General features: G+C 40.1%; 1 protein-coding gene across 4 annotated transcripts in view; it reads right to left on the bottom strand.

Moving 5' to 3' along the window:
- Positions 1-1,985: 1,985 nt before the first annotated feature.
- The window catches only part of XPO4 (exportin 4), a 121,053-nt gene continuing 110,170 nt past the window's right edge, over positions 1,986-12,868 (bottom strand). For 3 of the 4 annotated variants that reach the window (XM_003944250.4, XM_074387936.1, XM_074387937.1), the window contains exons 20-23: positions 11,991-12,121; positions 11,002-11,119; positions 10,467-10,559; positions 1,986-6,817 (exon numbers count right to left, since the gene is read on the bottom strand). In XM_003944250.4, coding sequence (XP_003944299.1) covers positions 6,620-6,817; positions 10,467-10,559; positions 11,002-11,119; positions 11,991-12,121 — 540 coding nt within the window. In that variant the 3' untranslated portion in view covers positions 1,986-6,619. Of the gene's footprint in view, positions 6,818-10,398; positions 10,560-11,001; positions 11,120-11,990; positions 12,122-12,868 lie in introns of all 4 variants that reach the window. The other variant, XM_074387935.1, reaches the window with a different exon arrangement.

Below are 12,868 nucleotides of genomic sequence, written 5' to 3'. Positions count from 1 at the left end.
TCCTGGGTTCAGGCAATTCTCCTGCCTCAGCCTCCTGAGTAGCTGGGATTACAGGCACGAGCCACCATGCCCAGCTAATTTTTTGTATTTTTAGTAGAGACGGGGTTTCACCATGTTGACCAGGATGCTCTCGATCTCTTTACCTCGTGATCCACTCGCCTCGGCCTCCCAAAGTGCTGGGATTACAGGCTTGAGCCACCGCGCCCGGCCTACTACATTTTATCACTGTTTTAAATGTTTTTCTTTGGGAAGAACACTCATGAGCTCATGATATGGACAACAGACCTGTGGAAATTAATGTAAGCCCTAAGTAACTTAGTAAGAATTGAATCTACATCTGCCTCTGCCTTGCACTCTAACAGTTCAAGTAGCTTTACCAGGTCAGTCCTCAGAAATAATCATAACTTCCAGGGCAGTGCAGTTATAAACAGGTGTGCAAATAAGAAGTTCCAGTACTCAACACATCTTGGGCTTACTTAAAGGAGTATTTGAAGTCTAAGACAGTAAAGTAGGCAGAGGTGAACATTATCAAAACAGAAGAAAACTGCTCACTACTATGGGAATAGAAATGTTTACCATATCCTATTTGTTTCAGTTTGTTCTGGGTAACCTCAATGACTTATCTCAGTTCACTCTCATGCTAAATATTAAGAATAATTTACAAGGACACTGTGTAGGAGGTTGAATTACGTGCCAGAACTGAGACAGAATGCTGCCAGAGGTGCTGTGTAGAATTTCCCAGCAGAAGATTCTTTGATTAATTTCACCAAATATGCCATTTCCACTTAGTTTTAAAAGAAAGTCAAACTAAACTGCCATTTGAGATTACATAGAATGCACAAGACCCAATCTGGGATCCTATGTTTAACAAACAAAACTGTTCCATAATCTAATCGGCATGTCAAAGGAGTCACTTATAAGCCACTCAATATAAACCGACTGTATTTTTGGAGAGCACCATTAAAGATGTCTTTTTTTAAGTTATAGATTTTTATATATTTGGGACCTTTGAAATCATCTGTGGCTCTCAAATGACAAATGATTAGCCTGTGTGTATGGCCCCACACCTGGAAATGAAAGAAAAACAAAAATTCAAACTACACTCTAATTGATTTTCTGAAATAACTTTTCTTTATCCACCTTTGGAGTGGAATAAATCTCAATATAACCTAAAAAACAACATTACAAATCAAAGAATATTCAAAGCAAATTCAGGTTAAAAATGAACATTTAAAAAATGTATTTTCTTTAAAAATTAACTTTTCACTTCATATGTTTACAAGATTTAACACTGGACAAAGGGTGGGTCTGTCTAGTACACATTAAGATGGTTAATTCTCCACTTCCCCAAAAGGCCAAAAACAATGACTCAAACTGCTAAAAGTATTTACTAAATATGTGCCAAATCTAAAGATTTAACTAATAACTGTGGAACTGTTTGTAAGACTGTGGGCTGATATAAATATTATAAAATATAGATAAAATTTTCTTATTTTTAATACTAGATGTTCTGTGAGTGCCAGGAGTTCGCCCAGAAGGTAGTGAAAATCTTGATTTTTATCTGTACAGATGTCTTCATTTTTTTTTTGAATTTAAAATTATTTTAGAACTATGTAACGTCCCCAGTGTCAATTGTCCTAGAATGGTAAACAAACTAGCACCATTTCAATGAGTGTCATAAAAGAGTCTAGCTAAATACCCATGAACAAATCACACATGGTCAAAACAAAAATGTAATAAAAATATTTAGTGAAAAGACACATTTTTAACTCCCATTTATGAACTTTAAAAATACAAATAAAATTTTATCAACTTGATACTCAGCCTGTAACTGGCTCAATACATAGCCTTATTTCCTAAAATCATATTGTAGCATCTTCTGAAAAACTAAATGCAACTTTATACCTTCATTAGTTATGTTAATAGAGGTAAATATTTAAACAGTACACTCATCCCTGGGTCTTTAAAAAAAACTGAAGTCTTAGTGTAAGTTTAAAACTTTAATATTTATAAATTTAAAAAATTGTACACGTGCTGAGTGGTAGCAGTGCTAACATTTTTGTGACCATTAAACCACAAACTCACTGCATAGAACTTCTTTCTTTGTACAGAGAATCAAATCACAATACCAACATTTGCAATTTGAAATAATTTTATGTGGTAAAAGACACCACACCCGGAAGCCTGGGCTCAGAAAACACTTGAGGTCAGATCCCCAGTAGGTACATAGTGCAGATGCAGTAATTTCAGGCTAGGAAAATTAGCTACTAGTAGGTATCTGACAGTTCCTAATAGCTAAGAAGAGGCCTAAGAATGCAGACTGGGGGAAAATAAAACAAAACAAAACAAAACAAAACACAAAACACCTCTCCAACTGCTGGGAGGGCCTGGGAATAGGTGAAGAGCAAACCACAGTGAGAGAGGAGGGTAAAGATGTGAGTCTCAAGCGGGTGATGGGCAAACTGAACCTCCTAATTCCTAGGAGGGAATCCCCACAGCTGACTTCAGCGTTCCGGTCTTCACTAAGACTTACCCACAGAGCACTACAGCAGGAAACTGATTTCTTCATCCATCCTCTTTCATAAGAATGAATGCCCAATATTAAACTTCTAGTTTTATTTGAACCAAACATATTATTTGGCTAACTGTGTCATGGGTTTTCATTATAATCAATCAGGCCTGCTTCACATTTTTTAGATCGAAATGAAAATATGCTTAAAGTTCAACTGGACCCACGGCACTTCAAATCAATTTGAGCTGAGCAATATGCCTAATTTGGACAGTTTAATTTTAGAAAATCAATTTTTAAAAATTATTAAATGCAGTGTTTTCAGAATATAGTTACCAAGTCAGAGAATATCCACTTACATTTAAAAATAATTTAAAACATTATATCCTCAAATCAACTATGTTGTTTTGTGGGAAAACTTAGAGAAAATTATAATGTTAAACTTCATATCCAAATTAGTTCCTTATTCTCTGGTTTAAAAACAAAACAAAACAAAACAAAACAAAACCCTAAGAAGTACTAAGGTTCCTTCTGACTTTAATATTTTATTCAGGAACCAGTGACAATAATTCCTCATCAAAGACAGCTAACTTAGTACGGTCTATTGACAACCATCTCTAACAACAGAGATGGCAAACAGATAAAAATTCTAACAGAAAAAAATATCATTTCAGGGTTCAGAATGATGCTGATTACTAGGAGACTCAAACTTGTAATCCTTGAAGCTTATAGCTAGAGTTCCCTTCAATACTTGAGGGGTTCATAGAAGTAGTAACAGAAATGGGAAACATGGTGATTTACAACTATAAAGACCTGACATTTTTGGTAAAAGAGAAAGTTCAAAGACAGTTAAGGGGAGGGTTAAATAATGCTGACTGGGGGGAAATTATATAGACACTTGCTTTTGAAATGGAAATTGTGGAAAAGTAGTAGTAACCATCTCATCTAACAATGTAATGTAATATAATTACACAGTTTACAATGAAATAAGACTAAATTCTTAAAATTAGTTTGAAAAAAACCTGCAGTTTGTTTACATTAATTGTCACACTTGACACCAGACAAAAACTCGGCGCAGCTGTCTTCCAACAGCGACGGCCAGCCGGAACGACCCAAACGACAGTGTTGGAAAGGACGCTGTCAAATACTGTCAAGTAGTTTTGCTTCGGAGGCAGCCACCCATCCAGCCCAAGGACCATAAAAGCAAATCAATCTTTTTAACAGAACAAAAACACAGTTACAGGTGCTACTACATTATCAGACTGTGGACGTCCAAAGTCTTTATAGGGATTGTGCCTTGGAGAACAAATGGGTCAAGGAAAGTAAGAAATAGACAAAGAATGTCTGGGAAACTGGAGGTTAAAGGACACTACGTCAACAACAGAAATCTTATAAAACAAAAATTTAAAAATGAAATACTTGACAGTGTCCCTTTAACATATGTAAAAGAGGGCACAAATAATGTTTTTGTTTTCAAAAATGTTTTAACAACTTAACAGTCAGTTTTAATAGAAAAAAAAAAATCAACTGATTAGAATTAAGCCAGTGTTCTTGAAACCCACTAGGCCAAGAGCATTAAAACGAAACAAGATGAGAGAAGTCAATAAACATAGCTAAAGACAAAACTGGACAAAATAGAAGAGACAACGTGAACAGACATCCGATCAGGCAAACGCGCACACAACCACCCTGGAAAGGTCTAGCCATTGCCACTCAGTGGCATCCCCATCACCTAAAAAATGGTAGTGGCTTCTCCCCACCCCAGTGTGCCAACATTCAACATTCTGGTGATCTCGTTAAGTGTTATTTGGTCCAATCTGAAGAAGGTCTTTTTTTAACTAAAACTGGTCTGATGAAATTACGCCTCAGGAATATGGAGATGAAATTTTCTATTTTTAGTTTTGTAATAGGATCCGGAATTTTGCATATACGTTGCCATCTGAATAAAAGCTATTAAATACGGATGCCTTTTTACTTACCAAGGCATTCCCTTGCCACTCATCTTTATTTTTAATGACTTGATTATAGTTTTCTCATGGCGTGTGGACCTGTCCAGTCAATTGTGTGTTTCAGTGCCCTTTGGTAAGGAGACTGTACTCACCACACACACAGATACATATAATTCACAACAGCTGAGAAAGCTTGAGGGAGCTGGGAAACACAAAACACTAAGAACAATGCAAAACAAATAGATTACTGCTGCATATCACTTCAAGTTTTTTAAGGGAAAAAAAAAAAAACAAAAAAAAAAAACACCTAAAAATAAATGCATCATTCAAAGTATTTTTTAAAAGACAGAAATGTGTACTTCATGAAGACTGGCATTAACTTCCTTCCCAGCAGTCTTTCAAGATGTTTTTGCTTCCCCTTAATTGTGACTCAATAGTGATCAGATTGAGAGACATGTTCCTCAAAAAGTTATGGCCCAAGGCCCTGCATTCACATCTACCTAACATCACATGCACAGGTTGGATGTAATTTAGATGCTCCAGTTTTGTTAACTGTTAATAGCACAGAATTACACAGTTTTGCACAGCATCACATGTAATGACATATATGCTATGTGCAATCAGGTATAAAAACTGTATCTGCAGCATGGTTGAGCAGATAGGTGTCAGGAACGTGGTAGAAGCCGATTTTCATGAGTGCACCTGTGCCAGAGTCCTCTACCTGTCACTGTGCTGTGAAAGTATTGCAGTAGGTGGAGTTTCATATGCCGCTGTTTATAAATTAGCTTTTATTTCCATAATTTAAGCTGGCACACTGAATTAGGGGAGCATGGCAGCTGTATAAAAATCCTGATTAAAAGATCAAAGTAGAGGATCTCAAGTGAATTTTTAATCTCTAAAATTAAATTCACGTGGCTCCCATGACTGGAGAAGAATTATTGCCCCTAATGCCCCAACGTGCAATAGTCTGTGTGAATCAGTAATTCACATCCTTTAAAATAATTATTGCTTAAGCAAGCCATTTAGAGTAGATATGGGCTATGTGGCTGGATAGAAACACACTCAAAAAGTTAGACTAGACGGGAACAAGCCTTTCATTTCACTGATAAACCTACATAAATACACGATCGGAAGGGGCACAGGTTCATAGCAGCTAACACCCTAAACCAACTCTGAAGCATCAAGACGTGGTTTCTTACTAAAACGCGGTTTTTTGTATTTTCCTCTTAAAATTAAGGCAATGAAATGGCTACAGTTCCTAAGGTTATTTTTATGGAACAAAAATATACATGTATATATTCCTCAAGTTCAGGCATCAGAGTATGACTAGTGACTTGTATTACACAAAACCTGCAACACTGGGTTGATGTAAGAGAGAGAGAAAGAAAAGAAAGAGAGAGACACAGAGAGAGAGAAAAAGCAAGAAAGGCAAGAAAGCAAGCAGACAAGCAAGAAAGCAAGCTAAGAAAAAGCCAACAAACCCCTGGTGATGTTTTCCCTTCCTGCTGAATTACAAACCTAATCATCAAAGGGAGGAAAAGCTAGAAAGCACAAAACCTCTTAAGAGTTTTCAATTGATTTCAAACTTTTGGGGTGATGGAAGGGAGAAGCTTCTTAACATGAAGACTCCTGGGCCCAACAACCAGACCTTCTGACTCTGAAGGTCTACAGTTCAGAAGGGCCTAAGAAGGGCCTAAGAAGCTACCTTTTTACCAGCTCCTCAAGTGATGCAGGCGCTCTATGGAGATTTTCAGAAACACTGCCTAGCATATATCCATTGAATATTTAATGACAAAAATTCTAAACTTTGGCTAGCCACCTATGTTAAAAGGAAAAAAGGCACTGCATATGTATTTCATGGTGCCCATATCTGTTTGCACATATATGGAATTTCATTTTGAAAATTTTAAATCACCATTCAAAATCTAAAAGACATATGTATGACAGATTGTGGCTAGCACTTAACAGCAAAAGCTGATTCCAAGTTGGCCTCTCCTGTTTCACTGCATTACATACATACATACATACATATCAAAGTTTCCGGCTCTCCAAAATCCAAAATGGCCAAATGAACTGAGGAACAGGACAAGACTCAAGTCAACTTTTAGCAATTCAGTGCACTTTGCAGAAAGGATCTAAATTAAGCATAAAGTTCTGTTGTTTATTTTACACAAAGGAGACCACCAACATTTGCCATAAATTCTTCTAAACTCTTTAAGAAGGCCATCTTCTGCTTCCGATCCAGCGTTGGAGGAGTGCTGCTTGCAGTGAGCTTGTTGAAGGCATCTGCTAATCTCTGGTAAATAACTGGGTCTTGCTGACTTGACAGTAATGTTTCGACCAGTTCAGAATATTCAGCCTATTGAAGAGATAAAGAATACATAAGAATATATCCTCCAAGAATATCATACAAGTAGATGATGTCAGTTACTGGATTGTGGGGCTCTAAAAGGCAGGGGCACATTTTAACAGTTAACATTTAGGGTAATTCAGCATTTAAGCACTACTGTTTCAAAACCTTTCCACGAGTTGATTCATCTATCATTTAAAAAAAGAAAAAAAATAAAAAAACAAAGAAAAAAGAAAAAAAAAATTCATCTCTCATTTATGGCAATGCTTCAAGACAGGTACTGTTTCTATTCTCATTCCAGAGGTGAAGGTTTCCACACTCAGTGAGGTGAAGTGATACGGCCCAGATCAAGCAAGAATCCAGGCAATTTGGCCCCAAGACCCATGTGATAATCAACTTCGTTATGCTGCCTCTTCAAAGCACATTATTCCTATTTATTTTGTGTATTACACATAATCTAAGTCTGCAATAGTTCCCCAGAGGTTAATAGAGACATCTTGTTCACACAGTTCTGAGGACAGCAATGTGCACAAAGAACAGGCAGCAGCCCTTTGGGAGGAGGGGGCAGAGAAATATATTCCAGGGTCTTCTCCAGGCAGAGCAGAGCACTTTGAAAGCTCCAAGCCAGCACTGTACTCAGCAGCCCTTAGAGAAAGGGCAGGAAAGGGGCTTTAGTCAATATAGGAATATGGAGAGTTTTCTTTTTTTTTTTTTTGAGACAGAGTCTTGCTCTGTCACCAGGCTGGAGTGCAGTGGCACAATCTTGGCTCACTGCAACCTCCGCCTCCTGGGTTCAAGTGATTCTTCCGCCTCAGCCTCCCAAGTAGCTGGGACCACAGGCGTGTGCCACCACACTCGGCTAGTTTTTTGTATTTTTAGTAGCGATGGGGTTTCACCACGTTGGCCAGAATGGTCTCAATCTCTTGACTTCATGATCCGCCCGCCTCAGCCTCCCAAATTGCTGGGATTACAGGCGTGAGCCACCGTGCCCGGCCGAGTTTTCTATTTTTAACACCCTTAAAGGAAAGTGAAAGAAGATATGGGCTTGAGGGAAATTCAACTAGGTCAAAGGTAAGCGCTCCTGAAAAAAGCTGGCCTGGCCAGCACAGTAGCTCAGGCCTTTAATGGCAGCACTTTGGGAGGCTGAGGAGGGAAGACTACTTAAGCTCAGTAATTTGAGATCAGCTTGGGCAACACAGTGAGACCCCATCTCTACAAAAAATTGAAAAATTAGGCAGTTGCGGTGGTGCACACCTATAGTCCCAGCTACCTGGGAGGCTGAGGTGAAATATCACTTGAGTCCAGGAGGCTGAGGCTGCACTGAGCCATGACTGCTCCACTGCACTCCAGCCTGGGCAACAGAGTGAGACCCTGTCTCACTGCAACCTCCACTTCCTTGGCTGAAGTGATCCTCGCATCTCAGCCTCCCAAGAGTTTGGGACTACAGGCATGTGCCACCATGCCTGGCTAATTTTTGTGTTTTTAGTAGAGACAAGGTTTTGCAATGTTGAACAGGCTGGTCTCAAGCTCCTGGCATCAAGCGATCCACCTGCTTTGGCCTCCCAAAGTGCAAAAATTACAGGCATGAGCCACTGCGTTTGGCCTGCTGTTGTTTTTCATTGGCTTCTTGGGATACCATGATAGACCAAAATGGTGAAACCAAATGTTAATTACATTTGGAAAAGACGGGTAAGGTGCAGCATCCCAACCCCCAAACCACGGAGCCATGGTGGCTCCCCTAACTGCCCTTTCCAAGGGACAGTCCTGTTCGCAGGGGACCAAGAATAATCTCCTAGTGTTTCCCTACTCATAAGACATGGTAGAAGTGGCCAGGCTTGGTGGCTCACACCTGTAATCCTAGGCACTTCGGGAGGCTGAGGCGGGTGGATCGCTTGAGTTCAAGAGTTCGATACAAGCCTGGGCAACATGGTGAAACTCCATCTCTACAAAAAACAAGCAGGTGTGGTGGTGCATGCCTGGAGTCCCAGCTACTCGGGGAGATGGGAGGATCGCTTGAAGCCAAGAGGCCAAGGCTGAAAGGAACAGCAATTGCACCACTATACTCCAGCCTCGGTGACAAAGTGAGACCTTGTCTCAAAAAAAAAAAAAAAAAAAAAAAAAAGGCAAGATAGTAGAGCCTCTGAGGCCAGGCAGCAGGTATCATACTCGCCATTCCTAAAACCTGCTCTTTTCTACACTGTGTAAATATGTTAAAAGAAAAAAGAGAGAGAGAGAAATAGAGAAGGAAGGAAAAAAAGAAGGAAGGAAAGGAGGGAGGAAGAGAGGGTGGAAGGGAGAGAGAGAAAAGAAGGGAAAAGGACAAGAAAGAAAGGGAAGGAAGGAAGGAAGGAAGGAAAGAGAAAAGAGAGAAGGGAGGGAGGGAGGAAAGAGAAAGAAGGAAAGGGAAGACGGGAAGGGGATAGGAGGGGAGGAAGAAAGGGAGGGGGGAGGAAGGGGGGAGGGGAGGGGAGGGGAGGGGAGAGGGGAGGGGGAGGGGAAGGGGAGGGGAGGGGAAGGAAGGGGAGGGGAGGGGAGGGGAAGGAAGGGGAGGGGAGGGGAGGGGAGGGGATGGGAGGGGAGGGGAGGGGAAGGAAGGGGAGGGGAGGGGAGGGGAGGGGAAGGAAGGGGAGGGGAGGGGAGGGGAGGGGAGGGGAGGGGAAGGAAGGGGAGGGGAGGGGAGGGGAGGGGAGGGAGAGAATCAGAATGTCATGGTTTAGATCTATGCAAGACTAGCAAGAAGTCTGCCTTGCGAGTGAGCAACAAGTCAGTCAGACGGCAGAAAAAGAGCACAGATGTGAGCACAGCTAACACCTGCAGGAAGTGGCAGCCTGCGGCACAGAGCGAGAAATGAAGTCCCAGAGCACCTTCAAACGGGGACACAGACGTTACGAGGAGTCTGGAGAAAGGAGGTCTCTAAGCAGCACGGAAGACCTTTTCTAAACCCTTTCTTAAAGATGGAAATAAAATGCCAAGTTTCTCTAGTCAATAACTTGGCCATGCTGGGAGGGAGGGAGGGGTGTGTGTGTGTGTGTGTGTGTGTGTGTGTGCGCACGCACGCGCACTCATGGGAGAGGCAGATGGGAAACTGAGGCAGTAAACTATTCAATATGGTCCTTCTCATAAACTTCACAGGCACCTATTCTATCAGAATTGGGGAGAGACGTAAGCTGGCCTAACTTTTATATTAACCCCATTATCAGTGATGCTTCAGAGTCTTTAGAAGACCAACAAAATGAAATAGTAGACTGTTTTTTATAACACAATATGCAATAACGTACTGTCTTCCACACTGTCTGAAGGCAGACTCTTCCCTGTCCGCCACTTTGTCTCCCTTACAAAACCGTGAGCTCCTCACACACCCATTATGTCTTCCTCATTCCTAGCACAGTTGTTTAAGGACAGGCTTGGGGCAGTGAGCATTGCAAAGGATGGTTCCTAATGGTGGAGATGAAAACCTAAATGCTTTGAACTGACAAACAGCTGTCAGATAAACCCAAACTGACGTGAAAGCTAATAAGAAATACTGCCTCGTTGAAACGAAACTGCACTGAGTCACAGATCCTATAAGAAAGCGAGAATTAATGACCCACCATCTATCTCAACAATCTTTTGCAAAACAGCATGAGAAGAGTCCCCGGAAGAGAGGCATGTCCAGTACCTGGTGCAAACACACCAACGTGTAGAAAGCTTCGCCAGCCGCAGTGGTCATCTCTGTGTTGTGCTTTTGCAAAACCAGCATATCAAAAACCAGCTGAAATTACATAAGACTTCTTAATAAAAACATAGGATGATCATATATCCTCCAGTCCCTCCCCAGTCCAAAAAAAAAAAAAAAAAAAAAGAGAGAGAGGGTTGGTTGTTATTCTAGTTATTAAATCAATCTGAAAGTTTTCTTAATGTTTTAAAAAAACAAACAAGCACAGCTTACAGATATTGCTACTTGCTGTGGTATCTGAACAATCAAAAATACCAAATTCCCTCAAATATTACCACATCAATTTTCAAGAACACAAGAAATAGTGGATGAGAATGTGTCCATGAAGAGTTATCTCCAGAAAAAACAGTGAACAGGAAGTCACAGTTTCCCGTCCCCAAAAGAATGGAAGCATTTCCTCATTTGAATGCAGAATTATGTGCACCAACCATACTTCTAAAAATAGATGATTTTCTGACCTACCGCACAGACATCTTACCTTAAGAAAGTGCCGTGTTGCTAGAAAAAGTGGTGAATCTGTTTCTTGTGCTTTTGCACACTGTTCAGCTAATGGTGTCAAGGCCTCCAGGCAAAGCTGGCAAACCTCAGAACTCATTCTGATCATGAAGGTCAAAGAACAAACTAGATTGGATGTACTTGATTTATAAAAGATTTTAAAAAATTATAGCTAGTATTAAATGAATGAGTGTTTCTAGAAATGAATACAGATACACAAGTAGATTCGTGGGGAATATCTTCACTGAGTTATATAAGGAAAGATTTCCAGTGTTTTTCAGATGCCCTGTAAGGGTTTTGGGTTTCAGTCCGCTGATGTATTCCTTGTTTCAGTTTACAATACATACAACTTATTAAAAAGTCGTATTATTCTCTACAATCAGACCTAAGACCAAAGACCCAGCTCAGCATTATTAATGGGACCCTGATGAAGGAGTGACTATGGAACCAGGGACCCAATGCCTCAGAGACCTGTGAAAGGAGAACAGGATGAGGCTAACTAACAAAAGAAACACAGAAATAGAGCAGTTATAGAGGTGACAGAGTTGGTTTCCTTTTTTGTTTTTGAGACAGAGTTTCACTCATCACCCCGGCTGGAGTGCAATGGTGTGATCTTGGCTCCCTGCAACCTCTGCCTCCCAGGTTCAAGTGATTCTCCTGCCTTAGCCTCTGGAGTGGCTGGGATTACAGGTGCCCACTACCACACCCAGCTAATTTTTTATATTTTTAGTAGAGACGGGGTTTCACCATGTTGGCCAGGCTGGTCTTAAACTCCTGACCTCAGGTGATCCACCCACCTCGGTCACCCAAAGTGCTGGGATTACAGGCGTAAGTCACCACACCCAGCCCAGGGTTTTTTTTTTTTTAAGAAATAAAACTGAATCACAAAAGAAAAATGAAAACTTAAAAAGCTTTACAGGAAGATCTTTTTCCCCAAGGGACAAGTAACAATGATGTTCATTTAAAGGATATGATGTCATTCCTAATTCTAGGGAGTACATCAGACTTTTAAACAGATCTTCAGGAAGCTGTGGTATTTTTTCAGGAAAAATCTCACAGATAAACGTGATTAATTTGTAGTACTGATTACAAAGGGTTGGAAACTGAAAAAGAAATATTAAATATTTAGATTCTCATTAGTATCCAATTTTTATTTTCATCAATGCAATAAAATTATGTAACTGACAAGCTTCTAAATATAATGATTTCTTTAAAGCATGTGCAAGATATAGAAAACATGAAGACCAAATTAGATGTAAAAACAGGTTACAATAAAGGGCATATTTTAGTAACTATTATGAAACAAAGTAATAGACAGTAGAAACAATTATCTTCTAGATAGTTAATAAAAGCTAAGGTCAATTCCAGATATTCTGTGTTTACCCTGAATAAGTAAACAAGGCAGCCAGATTTTAAATTATTAAATAGTTTGGGAGTAAAACCTTTTTGTAAATGTATTTCCATTCAAGCATGTTGGAAAAATACAAGAAGGTAATGCAAACCGTTAAGACTATGTACAGAGCATAGTATTCAGTCTTCACGCTTCCAGAAACATTTCTCCACCTGTACTATCCTGGAGAACTGAGGTAAAATTAGGTAGTCTGGTTTAACCACACTTAACAAAAACACACACAGAAATGTTTGATGGCTTATTTGTTCAAACAAACCCTAAATGCAAATCAGTAGAGAGAGCTGACTAAACTTCCTCATCCCACTAGCTGCTGTGTGAATACCAGGGGTCATCAGCATTGTTTCCAATTGTTAGAAGCATTCTCAAGGACAGAAGCACACGGTTAGATCCTGCTATGCTGGCAATCTAACAGCACTCATATTCTTCTCATACTCACCTT

This window comes from Saimiri boliviensis, chromosome 16 (assembly GCF_048565385.1).
Source record: "Saimiri boliviensis isolate mSaiBol1 chromosome 16, mSaiBol1.pri, whole genome shotgun sequence".
NCBI lineage: Eukaryota > Metazoa > Chordata > Mammalia > Primates > Cebidae > Saimiri > Saimiri boliviensis.
The sequence above is the reverse complement of the archived record's forward strand: the minus strand, read 5'-3'. Positions and strand labels throughout refer to the sequence as shown.